The following is an 18090-nucleotide window of genomic DNA, read 5'->3' on the forward strand; positions in this document are numbered from 1 at the left end:
TAGCTTTCGAGCAAATGTGTCTTGCACTGTGATTTATTTAGCTTGCTAAACTCTTTACATTTCTCGCTGCTTGCTAAGCTGCCCAGATGGGGAAGAGTTTTGTCTTGGGTGCGAAAGTTCTGGACTGCACAGGCTGCATGAGTCAGCCAGTGGTGCGGTTGCCTGGTTCCATTCGGAGTTAAACTCTTCCTCAAGACGGGCGAAAAGTTGTACCAATACTCTCACCAATCCCTCCAAGGCGTGAAAATGGCCTCCTTTCCGGCCCTGAGTCTGGGTATAATTGTTTTCTTAAGCTCACGCGCCCGTCGCTGGAACGCTCGCTGGGTGTCTGGATTTGCCTGGCGCAAGTGAAGTATTTATTGCACAAACGCCTTACTGTTTATTATCTCTCGCTCTCTCGCTCGCTGGACCAAAACATGCAAACAGTAAGGGATGCAGTAGTCCGAGTTCCCTCTTTTCCCTTACTTTTTAGCTAATTAGTGACTTAATTTATGGATTTTTAACGTACCACACACACACACACAGACATACACACACATACACACATACACAGAATGGGAATAATGGAGTGCAACGCGAAGGGGAGCACGGGCAACGAAACGGGAGACAGTTCAAGTGTTCAGCGCTTTAAAATTGAGATGGAGATGGGCCACTCTTGGGTGGGTCTCCGGACTCCTTCTGTTTTTGTTAGATGCAGTGTGTATAGGTGGATGTGTTTGTGTTGTTTTACACTCCAAAGCACCGCAGAAGAAAGAGCTAAGAAGAAAAAAAGAAACACATAATTTGCTGTTAAAACCGGTGTGTGCAGTGATTATCCGTTACAGCCACGTGTTGGAAGCGCAGCGCCAAACGGCGGGCGTGAGAAAAGTGTGGAGCGTGAGTTCTAAAAATATGCTTCCCTTATAATATTCCGCCCGCTCTAGATGCTCGCCGCTATAAATTATCCGTGAATGATTCCAATGCCCTGCGGGATCGCACGGCGAAGTGGTTCGAGGTGGAACGGAACACGCTGGTTGTTCGATTGTCACACCGTTCAAGGGGGGGGGGAATGACGTGTAAGTTGATACGAGCACATGCTAGCAGAAATGAATGGAGCCGAATCAACAGCGTTAAATCGATGGAGTTGGTACGAGGTGGCAATTTGATGCTAATGTAATAATTGCCTTCACCTGCTAATGGTTTTATTTATGGCCGTTTGCATCTTTTAAGCTGCTTGCTTAGTAAACTGGTGCTCTTTCCATCACGGGCAGCTGCATCCGTACACACATCAATACAAAATCACACAGTAAACCCGGTGGCTGCAAACACTTCATCCATTTGCCGGGTACGATCGAAAGCGACCGATATTTCCGCAACGGTTTCGGGTAAATATTTTTCCACCGCCAGCCAGTGGATCATTGCGCTCCCCAGAAAAAAACATAAATATTTTCCTCCAATTGACTTGACCTAGGCCCCAACAATGCCGCTTTGTGCCGGTAAACTCAGGGCTTTGGTGGAACGAAAATAAACTATCGCTGGGGGCTGTCGGCGACGATGGACCGCGCGCTTGGTTCCTTTCGGTTCGGCTCGGGTCTGATTTATGAGCACACCCAGCAGGACATCCTGTTATGCGCAAACGTGTGCGTTGTCACGTCACGATCGTTTTCAAAAATTGCGTGCGAGACACAAAAAACAACACCCTGGTGTGTGTGTGTGTGTGTGTCCAGGTTTTTTTGCCCTCCCCCCACCCATCCAACGATCGCCATACGATCGGAATGCGGACGATGAACGACGGCGCGGTGAGAGGGAAAGAATGCTGGTGCTAACACAAACGAACAGACTTCCTATTGTTGCTGTTGGTGGTGGGACCCGGGTGAGAATGTTAAACGTCCCCTTCCCGTGAAAGTTGTCGGTTGAAATATTGGGTGAACATAATTTAATTATCTCGCACTGGTATTTGCTTTTAATAAGCGTGCATGTTGTGTTTACATGTTTCGTTTTATTAGATTTAAAATAGTGTTTAAACATTTTTTGGCGGTTTTTGAGTGACCAAAAGGCACAGCAAAGCAAGTAGAAACGTTTCAAATTATCAGCTTTCTTGTTAAGAAAATGGTTTAAAACAGTGTAACTATGAAAGCGCGGGCTTCAGCATTTATGTTGATTTGACTTTGGTAAAGGATATGGTTATAAGTGGTATAATTTATATTATTTTTATTTATAATATTTTTTCATACCTTATTATGACCATACCTTGTTCAACAGACAGCTATTAAATGTCAGTTCAATTACATACGCAAGCTCTTCGATAAGCACTCTTATTACGGCCACTAGAGAATAGAGACGTATTATGCGAATCCTGCCGCTTATACTTTAATTTTGTTCGCAGTATAATAAGTTCCACTATATTTTCTTTTTTTTAACTAAAAAAGAAAGCTTAGCGTAAAACGAATGAAATGTTTGTTAAAAACTTTAATCGATTTATATATATTTTTTTTTGTTTTTCTCTATGAAATAAGCATCACGTAATGTTGAAATATGCATCCAAATTTAACATTTAATTTCATTATAGAGTTTAACTGCCTTATTCAATTTAATAAAAAAACACCTTAAAGAAAGAGTTAATTTGACAGAATTAAAATAGCAAATTACAGAAAAAAACAAAGAAAAAGTATCAAATGTTAATGCAAAAAATGTCTTTAAAGGTAATTAGTTAAAATGTCTTTAAAAATGACACTAACATGATCCTATAAAAAAAATTAAAAGGTTTCCCGTTTTCCTTTTTACCTTTCGCCGTTATCCATTAATGGATCCGATCCAAAACACTCGGACACGGTGGTACTGCGAACAACATGTTCATCCTACTCACAACAGAACAGAAAGTAACAAAAAAAATCCAAAGAATGTGCAAAAAGAAAACCCCATCCACAGTCCAAAAACATTTTAAACTCATTCGCGCACACGATGAACCGTTTTTTACAAGCGTTACAAGGAAGAAAAATCATAATAATCGGTAACTAAGACGCTCTTGCTAAGACGCAACAACACACTTTTTCCCCCGTAGGATGCGCACTCCGATATTCCCCATTTTGCGCCCTCCCAACCAACCCACAACCACCGTGTTGCCGGTCAAAAACTCCACCCCGAGGGCGTACTGGTCGCCAAAAGATGCGTTGCGTGTTTCACTGCGGAAGGAGTGTGTGTGTTGTTTTTTGCGTGATTTGTGTTTATTTTTACATTAATCGATTGGTTAACAAAATAAAAATAAACTAACCCACACGCCTTCCCCACGCCGTCGTTGATCGGTATGAGAGATACTACTGCTGGTGGCCAGCGGGAAACGTATCGATCGCGAAGCGAACAGTGAAGCAAACGAATTCGCGTGAAGGAGTAAGAAGAATTGGGAGGGAGGTGCACGATGGTGCCAAAGCGAAACCTTCGCCGGCACCCCTCCCCCATGAGGTGTGAAGAATTAACGGATGCATTGCTTCATTTCGTTCGGGTTTTGTGGTGATCGCGATTGCTGGATTTTGTACACTTTAACTGTAAAGTTACAGATATCGGCAGAGGAGATTGAAGAGTTGAATCATCTTCATCTTTCAGTTTGTAACACTCTTAGCTGTAAAAAACACACGATCACGTTTTCCCTGTACAGAAGCTTACCTGTTCGATGGCGCAACGCATCGGATATCGGTATGGCCAGCGAGAGCGGGCTGTGGTGTGGCGGCGGCAGCTGCGACGGTGTCGTCGACTGGGGCATGTACGTGTGCAGCTGCTGTACCGGTTGCAGCAGGGGCTGCTGTAGCGGTTGCTGCAGCAGATGCTGCTGCTGATGTGCCGGTGGCTCGTGGCGCAGGTCGGCAGCCCGCAACCCATCGACACTTTGCTGATCATCGACGATCGTTCTTTCACCCCAATCCATCTTGGCGGAAGCACAATTCACTGTACCGCAACACTAGCCTGTTCCGGTTACGGACAACAATTCCGCCAGCAAGCACACCGTTCGTTTGCCGCAGTCGCACGCCAAAAAACACGCACCGGTGTAGCACAGTTACGCGCGCTGACGGTGAAAGCGCGCCACTAGCGCGAACAGCAGTCCGCCCGTACCGAAGCGTTATGATGTACTGATGCGCGAAACGGTGGCGCAGCTGGCACGAACACGCACCAGAAGCACACGGCCTGGGACACGGCTGCGAGCAGTGTGTGGTGAGGCACGCCACAGCGCGGCAAAGTAGCACGAGACACCGTAATTTCCTTCCTTTGAGCTCACGCGTGACCCAACCGTGCAGCGGAGATCGGGGACCGATGCGCAAAAACGGAACCGTCGTTTCGATTCGATCCTCACTTTGATCCTCTTATCCTGGTTGGTGTTTCTGGTGCGATCTTCTTTTTTTTTGCTGGAAGCTGCCGCTCAGACACGGCCCAGCTTGTCCACGAGCGGTCTGCAAGATCACAGAAGTATCAGCAGTCAGTCCCGGAACGCACCTGAGCTTGCCTTGCTTGCGGTGCTTGTGGTCTAAACAGCTGCAATTTACCGACTGGACACTGTTTATTCAACCGCGTGGCAAGATCTGAGAGCAGTTTTTATCTTCCCGATTCCGATGTGACTGCTCCAGCGGGCAACCGTTCTCGCTAGTTCTCGGGCGCGCTACCAATGTGTATATAAACTCGCCTTAAGTTTTTCTGTTTAGCTTCCTTCTCCTTGGGACGGGTGTAAATATTGGTGTAATAATTTCCCAAACCCAAACTCGGACTCTTTTACTTGGTCCACCGACGCAACGACCCAGTCAGTATATTGCGCTCCCTCCTAGCTTCGGCGGAAAATTAATGGTTCGATTGTCTTCGGCACGATTGATTGAGATCACGATCACGAAAACCAAGGGAGTAAAATGGGGCAAGGAACTCCCCCGATTGATTGGAAATTTCAATTCCATCGAATTCTATTCTTGAATTGAATAGTTTAACAAATGAACTACGCAATCCAGGGCTACAGGGCACACGATGATGAGGACGGGGTGGGGCCGGTACTACCCGTTGCTAGATTTACCTCGCACCTTTAAGGCAAAGTTTACTTTTGCCCCTCGTCGGTGCTAGTGGTGGTCGGCGATCGGTTATGGGTGTCGATCGGGGCAAACGATATTCTGTGTTTACATTTCTGATGCGTTTAGCGCGGTTTTGGATTTGTGCAGCCGGACTACGACTACCCACTCTGCCGCCCCAACACAACCCACCCTATTCGCCCACCAATCTCGCCCAGGTTAATCTCCATTGTACATTGCGAAGAATGTACCAAATATCCTACGAAATTTTGTTGAAGAAAACGGCACGGGCCCGGTGTGTTCCGCACCGGTAAGCTTCGTGCGCCCCAAAACAAGAACCACACACACACGGAATGGTGCGCGGGTATGTGATGGATGTGATGGTTGGTTGAGTTGCTTGAGTTACTCACTGTACAGTTAGAAATCGTCTATTTGCCTTCAATCCATCACACTGTCCACCGAACGGAGGTCTGCGAGCAATTATTCGTGCTGCTTGATACGTTAAAAATCACGAAAAGGAAATCTCAACTCCTCCGGCCGGCGATTCCTGTCCGGTAGGTAGGCATCCATTGGGCGCGGGGCGTAACTTTGAAACACATTTCCTGACCACGAATACATGACGCGTGATGCGATTTGGGAGGAATGTTGCCTAATGATTGTTGGACCGCTGCCAGTCGATGCTCATATCGTATGGTGTAGGGGCTCGGGTGGCGTTAGCTCAAGGTGGCCCGCCAGTGACCAGTTTCGCTTACGATTGCACGGAATGGTACACCTTGGGTTAGGTGTGTGTGTCGTTACGCTATCGTTATGACGGGGAATCATATTTACATTGTTTCGGATAGTGAGTATTGTACATTCCCCGTGTTGTGCAGGGGTTATGGGTTACATTTGAATAGGTTTGTTTCATTTTTTAATACAAAAAATATACAATCAAAGCTGCGATTACTTCCTATCGGCTGAGTTGTCTGCTCCCTTGCTTCGTAAAATATGCCCGCGCAAATTTTGAATTATGGGAACACCTGCTAGCCGCATATAGGGGACCTCCTTCAACCCTGTTAGCTCTTCCTGCCAGCAAGCGTTTGGCAGCGACGGGTAAAACCTTCATCGTAAAAATTTATTTATAAACTGTTTACTGTCGTTTAACGGTCGATCGATCTATTAATTTGTCCCTCGTTGACCTTCCCTGCCCCCTTTCCTCTCGACTCCCGCCTCCCGTTATTGACTACACCAAATGATGGTAGATGATTGACGCGGTTCACCAGGTTGTGACCACATGGGCGCGCGCAAATATCTTCGATTGGGGTGGGGCACATAAATTTAGTTTTTAAAAATATCGACCAAATCGACCCGAATCACGATAGCAAAGCGAAGGAAAGGAACACACTTACACACATAGCACAAATGCGGCGGGTGCATGAGTTTACGTTCCCGAGCTATCCTTGGACTGTGTTAGCCGGCCGTGCTTCTTCATGTGGTCCAGCACGCCGGCAAAGTTGGTAGTCTTCTTTTTGGCCGACCCCTTCGGACCGCTCGTTTGGCCGCGCACACGCATCTGCGGCAGGGCAACGTCGTCCATGAAGTCGAACTCTTTGTTCTTAGCCGCACTGGGAATGGAATGGACAGTGGGTTAGTTTTGGAAGACGCGACTTGGTACACATTACGTCGGGCTTATACTTACGCCTCCTTGTCAACTGTTTCCGTCACTTTGGGTTCGTCTTTTTTCGCCGGCGATGGTGCCCTCCGCCCCGGACACTTCCAGTTTAGCTCGAGCGTGTACGTGCCCTTCTCGAGCGCACAGTAAGCATTTTCGAGCTCTTCCGGTGAGGGCATCCAGTCAGTTGCCTCGAAGCAGCTTACGGACCAGTTTTCGTCCTCGGACATGGTGCGCTATTTTGAATTGGTAGTTAATGGTTTTTACTTCGGCTAGTTTGTTGCACTTGCGAGCAGCAGCGTTGTTGATACTGCTTGGTATTTTGTTTACCAAATAGAGAACTGTCAATAATCACAGTGGTATATTGAATGGTCATCTTGCGCTGAGAAATTGCCTACACAGGGTGAGCATATGTATGAATTGTGCAATGCACTAACAAGTTGAACAATTAAAAATTGCTGTAAAATTTGATTTTTTTTAAATAAAAAAAAGTAAAACTTTGACTGGTACAGACTACTTAAGTTGTCTCGATTGAGAACAAGCACACACTGTGCTTCGAAACAACCACGTTTCCGAAGGGTGCGACACTAGCGACATCTAGTTGTGAAAATGCTTGTGTTTCATTTAAAAATTACGGTTAAAAGCAACCTATAGCATGGGAAATTTCAAAGCAGAATGATCGCACTGGTTGTAATACGATTGCGTGTCAATTAGCAAGTTCGCACCCATCTAAAATAAGTCCCAACTAGTGAGATTATGGTGTGTTGTTTTCAATCATCAACTAACTATCACACCATTATTTTTGCGAAAGATTTTAAGCCTTTTGAGAACTACAATTAAAACTAACTGTGTACATTTTGTGATACATGTCATTAGTTGTAGAAATAAGCATAAAGGATGCAAAAAAACATGCTCAGTAAATAAAAATCATTATAAGAATTTTTTTTCTGCTCAAATGTTAATGAAGTACTCATTATTTGTGCCACAGCAAATACCAGAAGTACATTGACCGCATTTTGGATTTTGTACTACCTGTTTGGCAACATGGATCGTTTTAATTAATGAACATAATGTTGAACAGCAGTGAATTGATACTGCTTGTGTTAAAAAACGCCTACCAAACACATCACAAAACACATCGTATGTCATGTAGCATTCACACGCAAAAATACACCTTCACGAGGCACTGGGGTACTGTGGTGCAATAATTGATAACCACATGGAAATTGATTACCCGTAATGAAGGTAAAGCTTGCCGGGAGAAAACCACTCATAATGTTTCATTACCAGCGCGAGTGTGTGTGACAAAAAACAACGAAACCATTAAATCCCCCTCCCCTGATAGCACAACAGATCCTACTACCATCAAGTGACACTCGAACCAACATAAGTGATGCCCGGGATGGATTGCATCGCAACGGTTCCCGCGAGAAAAATGCGAGTAAAAGCATCGATTAAATTAAATTTATGAGCTCAGGCTTAAGTCGACAAGATTAAAGCAAATGGAATAATTAATACTCGGCGAGCGGGAGAGCAAGAGTGGCCAACCTGTTATTTCCCCCTTGTACGTTATGCGTATTGTGGTGGATCTGCTAAATACAATGTACGATGACGTTTACACAACATTCGGTATCATGTTTATCTAACAGGAGCGTCCAATCCAGATCATAATTCAGTTAAAAATGTGAACTGTTTCCGCAAGCCATACACATGAATAAACCAGCAAATACTTCATTGTGAGCAGCATATTGAGTGCTCGTTGTAACATGGGACGAGGGAATATGGCTCGGGAGTTAGAGCAATAGGAAACCAATCATCAGCAGCAATATTGCACGATCGTTCTTGCAGTGCCACCAATCAGCTCAATCATATCGGCACCGAGGCTGACGTTAATCAATTTCACCACCTTCCCTGGCTGGCTTCCTGCTCGTGAATGCGTAAATTGCACGTGTGCATCGGGTTTACTGGTTCGCGGGGGGCCGGACGAGGTGTCGATTGAAGTGTGTGCCACAAGGTGTGATGCTAATCGTGCATGAAAAATGGATTTAATTAGCAGTTTAGGACGGGGGGAACTAAACGCGCCACACTGCTTCCCCCGTTTTCAGTAACGACTATGCGTATGCTGGTAGTTTATGGAAGCAAATGGCGAACATTGGAGTTTCACGAATGATCTAGCTTTGTTTTGAGTGGGTGCTGTTTTTGGTACTGAAATAAGTGCTTAGAGAACTGGACACAAAAACAAATAAACGAAAGTAGTTTCATTGAATTTATACATGAGTGATGGTTAACCAGCTCTGCTGAGCCACACTCAAAGCATTTTTTTCCGACTGTTTTCCAGAAACTGGTGTTGAATTAATCTCGGTCCAAGAACTGTCCCCCAACCTGTCGTGGTTCAGGCATTGCTTCACCCACTGTTCTGATTTTGCCACTGTTTTTCTACATTTTCCAGCCAAAGAATTGTTTTTAATCCTTCCGCTGGAATATACTTGATACACAAATTACACCTGTTTCCAGCTACGTTCGAATCTCGTGCCATTTGCTTCGAATCGCAAACCGCCTGTTTCGAATCGCATGCCACTACGATCAAATGCGTGCAACCATGGTTGAATCGCGTTCCACTACGGTCGAATCGTGTGCCACTACGATCGAATCGTGTGCCGCTATCATTGGATTTCTAAAAGGTAGGGCTTAGCAAACTGTTTGTTTGCGTTTGAAAGCTGCTTCTTTCTTCGCCAATGGCAATTCGTTTGTAAAATTCTAATCAAAGGTAATTATTCACTGATTACACGTAAAATCCTTGTTTTCAACTAATATTCGGAGTTCGTTGTTGATGGTAAAATTCATGGTTTCAACCAATATTCGTGGGGTTTGCCTATAATCAGAGAATAATTCCCTTTTATTAGTATTTTACAAACGAAATGCCGTCGGCGAAGAAAGAAACAGCTTTCAAACGTAAACAAACAGTTTACTATGCTCTTGCTTTCAGAAATCCAATGGTAGCGGCACACGATTCGATCGTAGTGGCATATGATTCGACCATAGTGGAACGCGATTCAACCGTACTGGCACGCAATTCAACTGTGGATGCACGCATTCGATCGTAGTGGCAAGCGATTCGAAGCAGGCGGTTTGCGATTCGAACGTAGCTGGAAACAGGTGTAAATCTAAAAAACGATCAAAAAGCTATCACTGGCTTGATGCAGATGGTGAAACTGTCTCAATGTTGAAATTGATTTCAACCCTATTTCCTGAGAAACCTGACTTTTACAACGCAGCTCTGCATTAGTTTCATATGTTGCTTTTAAGGATATACAATAAACCCTTTATGCGTTCTTTACAATAGTTGTTTAAATTCTTTACTTTATTGAATTATGTGGTAAGAATGTGGCTACGTTTGTCGTGCGCCCAAAGATAGGCGACCGGGTGCGTGAAAACACGATCGCGGCGCTTCGGGCTAAAGGGATCGTTCGCTTCTCTCCCCATCAGCTGAGGCAATGGACGTATCGTATGGTCCTTGTTGCAATAATACACCTGTTTCCATCTACGTTCGAATCTCGTGCCGTTTGCATCGAATCGCAAACCGCCTGCTTCGAATCGCATGCCACTACGATCGAATGCGTGCACCCATGGTTGAATCGCGTGCCAGTACGGTTGAATCGCGTTCCACTATGGTCCAATCATATGCCACTACGATCGAATCGTGTGCCGCTACCATTGGATTTCTGAAAGGTGTGAAACAGGTGTATTTAAAAGTAATAAAAGATGGAATGGTTTCGTGATACAGTAGTCAACTCGTACGAGTTTACAACATATGCCCGACATGATGATTACACGTAAAAGCCTTGTTATCAACGAATATCGTGGTCCCTTGTTGATGGTAAAATCCTTGTTTTCAACTAATATCCGGTGTTCGTTGTTGATGGTAAAATCCATGGTTTCAACCAATCTTTGTGGAGTTTGCCTATAATCAGAGAATAATTCCCTTTTATTAGTATTTTACAAACGAATTGCCATCGGCGAAGAAGCAAGCAGCTTTCAAATGCAAACAAACAGTTTGCTATACCATATCTTTCATAAATCCAATGGTAGCGGCACACGATTCGATCGTAGTGGCACACGATTCGAATGTAGTGGAACGCGATTCAACCATGGTTGCACACATGCGATTCGAAGCAGGTGGTTTGCGATTCGATGCAAATGGCACGAGATTCGAACGTAGATGGAAACAGTATTTTGTATTTTTGTTTGTTTGTTAGTTTCTCGTCTAAATATTAAGACAATGAAAAGACTTGCTGATCATTATCTAGTACGCTTCTTCTTCTTATTTGGCACAACAACCGTTGTCGGTCAAGGCCTGCCTGTACCCACTATTAGTGAAAATAAGCTTGGCTTGCAGTGACTTATTGTTATCATAGCAGGATAGTCAGTCCCACGTATGCGGGCACGGTCTATTCGGGGCCTGAACTCATGACTGGCATGTTGTTAAGCCGTATGAGTTGACGACTGTACCACGAGACCGGCTTATCTAGTACGATAATGAAGTTTAAACAGAAGAACGAAACGCTGTTGCATTTTTCTCCTTATATTGTCTATAAACTGACAAATCGAACAGCAAAAAGTTTCCAAAAAATAAATAAAAGCTCATAAGCCATTCGCTGAATGGCTGTGGCAAGTGATTACAAAATAAAAAAATCTTTACATTTTTTGAGTGTTTTGAGAGTTTTTGAGTGTCTTATAATAATTGATTTTTCACGCTTTATCGTAAATGAAGCAAATAGAACTAGCTCAACATATGAAACGAGCGAACCAACCAAAAACAAAACAAAATCACGCGTATCATTGACCATCACGGAACAAAACGGGCTTCGCTACGATGGATCACAATTCAGGAACACACGGGCATAGCTGTGGTCCATTTACGTCACAAATGGCATGAGAATAATTATTACCACGTGAATTTATATGCAATAGAAATGAATTAATAATTAATTGCAGTTTAATCGGCGCTATATGAGTTTTTTTGGTACTTATTTTTATCTACACCATTACATAATGCATGCTGCACCTTATCAGCGAATGTAATCTGTGTACGGAATATCACGTTTGCTTTTTTACGATTTACGATATGCTGGCTGCCGTGGCGATTCTAATCGCAAGCTAATCGCTCTCGATCTACGCCGAAGCTTTAATTGTGAAACTGTGCTCAATTGGCATTATCGGGCAGCTTCAATCGGGCTGGTAGTGATTTGTAGTGCTCGATCATCTTTTTCTTTTTTTATTGCCAAGTAGTAGCTGCCAGTGCGAATGTGTGTGAGTAAATTACTTTAAGCATCTAGGTGCGTGAAAAGGAATTCTAATGAAACTGATGCCTTCGATTTGATAAAAACGAATTGCCCTGCCAAAAGCGTAGGCGAAGCAGTAGTTGGTATAAAGGTTCATGTAATTTCTCTTCAAGTTATCAGTGTTTGTACGGCACTGAACGGAGAGGTTTAGAGGGCAACTGAAGCTGTGTTTCTGTACCGCGAGTGATCTGCTTGCAACATTTGGAAGCGTTTCGGAAGGTGTTACGAAAATGTCGAGTGGAAAAGGCAAGATGGTGCTGCTGCTGGCAGTGATTGTTGCAGCGGCCCTGAAAACAACTGTGGCCCAGGACTACTGCAAACCCGATCTGTGCGATCCGGGCAATGATCATATTGGGTGCAACAACCCGGGAGGCTTCACCAGCAACTGTCCGTCCGGGGCCAAGGTGATCAAGATGACCGACGAGCTGAAGAAGATCATCCTAGACGAGCACAACAAGTATCGTAGCACCGTCGCCACCGGTGGCTTGAAGTGGCTGCCGAAGGCCAAGCAGATGACCACGATGGTAGGTTTTGTGGGATGATACTTCTTAACTAACAAAGCAAATAACACGAGCTGATCGATCCATTTCTCTAGACCTGGGACGACGAGCTGGCCAAGTTGGCCAAGCTGAATGCAAATCGGTGCGTGCAGAAGCATGACGACTGCCACAACACTGCCAAGCATCGGTACTCGGGCCAGAACCTGAATCATATCATGACCACCGCACCATCGATCGACAACATCCCGCAGGTGATCAAGGACCTGATCTCGTCCTGGTGGGATGAGCGTTTCGATGTGAACTCGCGCATGGTTAAGGCCATGTACGATCCGGGCAGACAGTAAGTATTTTTCAAAAGAGTCTGTTTTTTACCATCAGAACCATATGAGTACACAGCAATGACGCCTTACAATTCTTTTCTTTAAACCTTCAGCACCATGATCTTCCACTTTGCCGTGATGGCCGCGGATAAGGCGAACAAGATCGGATGCGCCATCAGCCAGTGGCCGGAGAATGGCAACCCTTACATGTATCTGGTGTGCAACTATTCCTTCACGGATATTGTCGGTCTGCCGATGTACGCTCAGGGTGAACCGTGCTCTGGTTGTACCAAGGGCTGCAACTCCGCCTACGAAGGACTCTGCAACCCAGACGAACCAGTCTCGGTGCCGTACTAATTGACACTGGCCATACTGCCAGGCTATATCAAGGAACGGCGCGACAATCACGATCAAATATCTGCTCCATATTTTATGGCAGCTCAATAAAGGCATAATCATTCATCAGCACATAATTGGTTGAATGTGTGTATCCGAAGCAAAGAAAACGATCAATATCCGTAAACGATATATTTTTTTTACAATGTGGATAGTCTCCGTGCCAAAGGAGATGCCGAAGGGTTAAACGAGCGAAGCGTTTCTGGCCTCTTTCAAGCTTGTCTGTACAGACCCAGGAGCTGGGACATCGAGTGACTTAATTAAATTAAAGTTCAAATGCTTGATTTGAAATTTATTTGAATTCTGCAATGTATTTGCTGAGTGAAACATACCTAGCGGCCTTGTATGTCTGTCGAGGCTTTTCATCACTACTGAATAGCTTCTACCGGTCACATTGTAAGGCAATAATCTAGTAAGGTACAAAATAATCCAATAACATTGACATATTAATCCAATGATTCAATTGCTCTCGATGTTCTAGCTCCCAGTTGATATGTTGTGTTTTTATTACATTCTTTTTCGTCGATTGCATTCCAAACCTCTCCTTCACATCCAATATCACATTGTATGATACAACCGGAATTATTCTAGTCATTCATAAGAGTGGTTTTTGGAGGGCGGGCAAACAGTACTTACGAGTAATATTTACATTGAGAAATGCACAGAAATTGTCGATTTTTTATGAATTATTCACCCGCACTAACGAAACGATGATGGCACTTTCAATAACAGTATCCTATAAGTCACAAACATAAGTAGACACAATTGGCCATCTCTATCAATCAAACTTTAACCGTGAAGGCCAAACAAGTGAAGCGTGCGCGATCAAAGAAAGGCACCACGCCACGACGGAAAGGGACATGCCAACGTATACAGGCTTTTGAGACTTTATTCTGTGCCAGGCAGCTGGATAGTCAGTCCTTGTTACGGGGCAACGGTCCATTCTAGGCTTGATCCCATGACGGGCATGTGAATGAGTCGTTCGAGTTCAAGACGACTGCACGGGACCGTCCTCTACAACAGCTTGGCACTATAAGACAACAATCAGGGCATCGAAAGAAAGCCGCGTTCCGAATGGCCGGCGACACTGAGCGTCTTGAGGTTCCAAATGATGGTGGAAATGAAGTCCGAGGAAAATCATTTGGATCGGCTAAATATCGATGTAATACCCTAGTCAGCGAATCAGACCAACATCCCCCAGCTGCGTCCAAACGAGAATTTTTAGACCAATCCAATGATGATCCAATAGCTCTAATCTTACAATTTTGCCATGCAAACTGAAGAGGAATTGATCGACGACAGATCTCAAATACATGGTTATATAATGAATATGGTTAAATAATTAGCTTTAAGGGAATGTTTATGGACACCCTTTTTCTGTCTTGGTTTTTTGGCTACATCCATCCGAAGAAAGGTCTTTTTTTTTGTAATGAAAACGTTAGTAAGAATTCGAATTTAATTTTAAGATTACGATATGCTTTATTGTGATAGGGTCGACCGTCACGTCCTATAGATGTAGACTTATAAAGAGGTTATATTTTTTCTAACCAAGCATGTTTTTATATTTCATTATTAGACAAGATGTCTGCTGCTGGGGCTCCCTTAACTCGTAGACTGTATTTTGCATGTCAGGCTGGCATTAATCACTGGGCTTGTTAACGGGAGCTGGTTATTACTGCATCGCGGACATGGTTTGGCGCCCGCGACCCCATGCTCTGCATGACCCGTTTGCTGAACTCCGTTGGTGACCTTTACGAGCTCAGTACCACGGCGGCGGAATTAACTACCCGAACCACTGAATTGCGCGTCTTGTGTTGATATGTAGGTGTACATGCATAAGAGCAGTCTCGAGTGGGCTGTTTTATTTATTGTAAATATTCTTTCAATTTCCCGTTTTTGCTAATTACCTTTTTCGTCCGTTCAACGAACATTTTACGCACTTTGTCTTGGCTTATATTCTTCGGTGATATATTTTAACATTAACAAAATAGTATCTCTACATCATGTGTATTTTCGTCCATAGCTTTTAGTTTGTGTAGTGTGCAATTGCCTTTATAAAACTTTTGCTTCTAGATTTTATACACTTAAAATAACCAAGGCAATAAACTAGCTGATTGTGGGTGCGATTGTTCACAAGGTGTAATTAAACTTAACGCATAAAGTTAACGAGCAATTTTGTTTTTGTTTTTTGCAGCCGCTCGTTAAACCCTAATCACGTGTGGTATGGAAATCCATTCCACCTTGATGCACATTGCACCTCGTGGGATATGCAATTGTGTTGAATGTAATTCGAATTGAAGTTATTGACGTCATAGACCGCGGGTGAAACAATTATCACCGGGAATGGATTATCTTATCTGTGCGATATAAAATCAATTGCCTTTGCCACTTCACACTCAAAAATATTTAATTATTCTTTTCCGAATCGATGGTTTCGTTACGTATAATGGAAATCAACATAGTGAGGACGTATTGATGGCATGGGTGAATGAAGCACTACTAAAATTAAGCAGCCGATTGTTGCCTCGCGAAAAATACCTTACACCACAGTCACGAGTAAATTTGCATCTTGATCTTTCACCGCACAAGAATTTCTCAAAAATCCTTCTCACTCGACACTTCCTACTCACTCGCAGGGCTTAGAGTGACATAAGGACATCCACTCGTGTCAATGCGCCACTAATTGAGGGCTTTAAATTGATAGATGAAATGATAATTCTGTCATTTGGCAATTCATTGATTGATTCCACAAATTGAAAAAAAATAATATAAACCATAGCAACTCGTAATTTCTCTATTGCATCGATTAAAATTATTATCTATCGTTATGTCAGAAAACACGTTACATTTGTATGATAGTCATTTTGTTGAATACATTAAACGCGTAGCTGTGGTCGCGTTTTCATGGGATAACCGAGGTTGATGAGATTGATCTAAATGAGCCGCTTGATCGAATGGAAGATATCGCGAGCCATTATAAGCCGGCTGTTTGTGTTCGTGGAATTGAAATATATCTAGCTTAATTTAGACCAGCCCCCTCAAATAGCAGAGAGGGTTAGGCACAACCACAGCATCCGTACGCGTACGAAGATACATCTCGTTGTACATTTTAGTATAAATTTCCAAGCCATCCTATTCCCTAGCATCAGTTTCTGTTTTAGAGAGCCGTAGGTAACTACTGTACAGTGAAGGATTGAACGCTTCATCATGATGGCGTATGGAAAAGGCAAGATGGTGCTGCTGCTGGCAGTGCTTGTGGCAGCGGCCATGAAGACGACGGAAGCTCAGGATTACTGCAATCCCGATCTGTGCGATCCTGGAGACGCTCACATTGGGTGCAACAACCCGGGAGGCTTCACCAGCAACTGTCCCGAAGGGGCACAGGTGATCGAGGTTACCGAGGAGTACAAGAAAATTATGCTCGACGAGCACAACAAGTATCGTAGCACCGTCGCCACCGGTGGCGTCAAGTGGCTCCCAAAAGCCAAACAAATGACCACGATGGTAGGTGTTTGTATATTAGTGATTTTATTGGATCTGTGATTGTTTCCAACCTGTCAATAAATAATGATTCTTTGCTTAGACCTGGGACGACGAGCTGGCAAAAATGGCTCAGTTGAACGCGAATCGGTGCGTGCAGAAGCATGACGCCTGTCACAACACGGATACGATTCGCTATTCGGGTCAGAACCTGAACCACATCAAAACGACGGCCCCGTCGATCGACAACATCCCGCAGGTGATCAAGGACCTGATCTCGTCCTGGTGGGATGAGCGTCTCGATGTGAACTCGCGCATGGTCAACAGCATGTACGATCCGGGAAAACAGTAAGTGTTGGACGCTGAAGTCCTGAAAGGGACGTCCCTATGGCTCGTTTTTTCATCTTTAATTCTTCTCATTTTGGCCTCACTCATTGCAGTACTATGATTTTCCACTTCGCCGTAATGGCTGCGGATAAATCGAACAAGCTGGGTTGCGCGATGTCCCAGTGGTCCGATAATGGTGACCCTTTCCTGTACCTGGTGTGCAACTATTCGTTTACCGATTTCGTTGGATTACCGATGTATGCGGCAGGCGATCCGTGCACTGGCTGTACTACTGGTTGCAACTCGGCTTACGAAGGCCTCTGCAATCCTGACGAACCGGTTTCGGTGCCGTTCTAGGGATTAACAGGAATGACTTTGCCACACGATTGACAAAAACATCACTAGTAGCATTGATTGACGATGTTTGTAGAAGCATTTCGCTATTTAGTGTTGTTTGATAAATTAGATATTTTGGATTTGCTAAAGAAATTGATGTAAATAAATAATAAAATTATTTAGCATGATTGAATATGAACTAATGAGTTACTATTTGAAAGAAAATAAGCATTTTTTAAGAACTTTTAAGTTGCACAACCAGTCACCATTCAATACGTCAAAATTAAACGCTCACGATTATTTACTTCCTAGAATTGATTCATTTTAAATGGCCACGGCACAAATGGTTCACCGTCATCCGTCATATGGTTTGCTATATTGAAGAAAATTTTTGCGATCGTTAAACAATCAACCGAACTTAAACTCCCAACCCCACCAAAATATGGTTCCTGTCGTTTCTAAGCAGATTGACGAACGGCACCGTGAAGGCAATTGAATTATTGAACGTTTAATTAGTGTGCAGCTGTGCAGGCTGATGTTCCATCAGGTTGATTTGCTGCTGGAATTTCATCCATCACCACCATCATTCAGCTCCAATTGTAACCATTTTGCTACCGGTGGCAGTGCCCATTCAAACAGAAGAATGGGGGCAACAATCGCTGCACGGCTCAACCGCAACCATGTCGTAGTTTGCGTTTGCGTAGGGTAATTGTTAAATTAATT

The 18090-nt window shown here is 43.9% G+C and overlaps 4 protein-coding genes across 4 annotated transcripts in view; 2 read left to right on the top strand and 2 right to left on the bottom strand.

Moving 5' to 3' along the window:
- LOC1275027 (band 7 protein AGAP004871-like) overlaps nucleotides 1–4635 on the bottom strand; it is a 37402-nt gene extending 32767 nt beyond the window's left edge. The window contains exon 1 of the mRNA XM_003436405.2: nucleotides 3640–4635. Within this exon, the coding sequence (XP_003436453.1) occupies nucleotides 3640–3898 (259 nt within the window). The 5' untranslated portion in view covers nucleotides 3899–4635. The remainder of the gene's footprint in view (nucleotides 1–3639) is intronic.
- Nucleotides 4636–5893: 1258 nt separating this feature from the next.
- Nucleotides 5894–7018, bottom strand: LOC1275029 (uncharacterized). The gene is made up of 2 exons (XM_314253.4): nucleotides 6694–7018; nucleotides 5894–6619 (listed from the first exon to the last, which is right to left on the bottom strand). Exons 1-2 carry the CDS (start codon nucleotides 6894–6896, stop codon nucleotides 6436–6438), a joined length of 387 nt encoding a protein of 128 aa, XP_314253.1. The 5' UTR covers nucleotides 6897–7018; the 3' UTR covers nucleotides 5894–6435.
- Nucleotides 7019–11960: 4942 nt separating this feature from the next.
- LOC1275030 (antigen 5 like allergen Cul n 1) lies at nucleotides 11961–13301 on the top strand. Its single transcript, XM_314254.6, has 3 exons — nucleotides 11961–12532; nucleotides 12604–12848; nucleotides 12942–13301. The coding sequence occupies exons 1-3, from the start codon at nucleotides 12239–12241 to the stop codon at nucleotides 13183–13185; spliced, it is 783 nt and encodes a 260-aa protein (XP_314254.6). The 5' UTR covers nucleotides 11961–12238; the 3' UTR covers nucleotides 13186–13301.
- A 2968-nt stretch (nucleotides 13302–16269) lies between these two features.
- LOC11175919 (antigen 5 like allergen Cul n 1) lies at nucleotides 16270–17555 on the top strand. The gene is made up of 3 exons (XM_003436407.2): nucleotides 16270–16728; nucleotides 16808–17052; nucleotides 17145–17555. Exons 1-3 carry the CDS (start codon nucleotides 16432–16434, stop codon nucleotides 17386–17388), a joined length of 786 nt encoding a protein of 261 aa, XP_003436455.2. The 5' UTR covers nucleotides 16270–16431; the 3' UTR covers nucleotides 17389–17555.
- Nucleotides 17556–18090: the final 535 nt, after the last annotated feature.

This window comes from Anopheles gambiae, chromosome 2, assembly GCF_943734735.2.
Source record: "Anopheles gambiae chromosome 2, idAnoGambNW_F1_1, whole genome shotgun sequence".
In the NCBI taxonomy this organism is placed as follows: domain Eukaryota; kingdom Metazoa; phylum Arthropoda; class Insecta; order Diptera; family Culicidae; genus Anopheles; species Anopheles gambiae.

Excerpts from the sequence above, each read along its gene's own strand:
- LOC1275030 (XM_314254.6), top strand. The coding sequence starts at position 12,239 with ATGTCGAGTGGAAAAGGCAAGATGGTGCTGCTGCTGGCAGTGATTGTT. Across the intron at positions 12,533-12,603 it reads CCAAGCAGATGACCACGATG|ACCTGGGACGACGAGCTGGC; the intron begins GTAGGTTTTGTG and ends CCATTTCTCTAG. Across the intron at positions 12,849-12,941 it reads ATGTACGATCCGGGCAGACA|CACCATGATCTTCCACTTTG; the intron begins GTAAGTATTTTT and ends TTAAACCTTCAG.
- LOC1275029 (XM_314253.4), bottom strand. The coding sequence starts at position 6,896 with ATGTCCGAGGACGAAAACTGGTCCGTAAGCTGCTTCGAGGCAACTGAC. Across the intron at positions 6,620-6,693 it reads GAAACAGTTGACAAGGAGGC|TGCGGCTAAGAACAAAGAGT; the intron begins GTAAGTATAAGC and ends TTCCATTCCCAG.
- LOC11175919 (XM_003436407.2), top strand. The coding sequence starts at position 16,432 with ATGATGGCGTATGGAAAAGGCAAGATGGTGCTGCTGCTGGCAGTGCTT. Across the intron at positions 16,729-16,807 it reads CCAAACAAATGACCACGATG|ACCTGGGACGACGAGCTGGC; the intron begins GTAGGTGTTTGT and ends TTCTTTGCTTAG. Across the intron at positions 17,053-17,144 it reads ATGTACGATCCGGGAAAACA|TACTATGATTTTCCACTTCG; the intron begins GTAAGTGTTGGA and ends CACTCATTGCAG.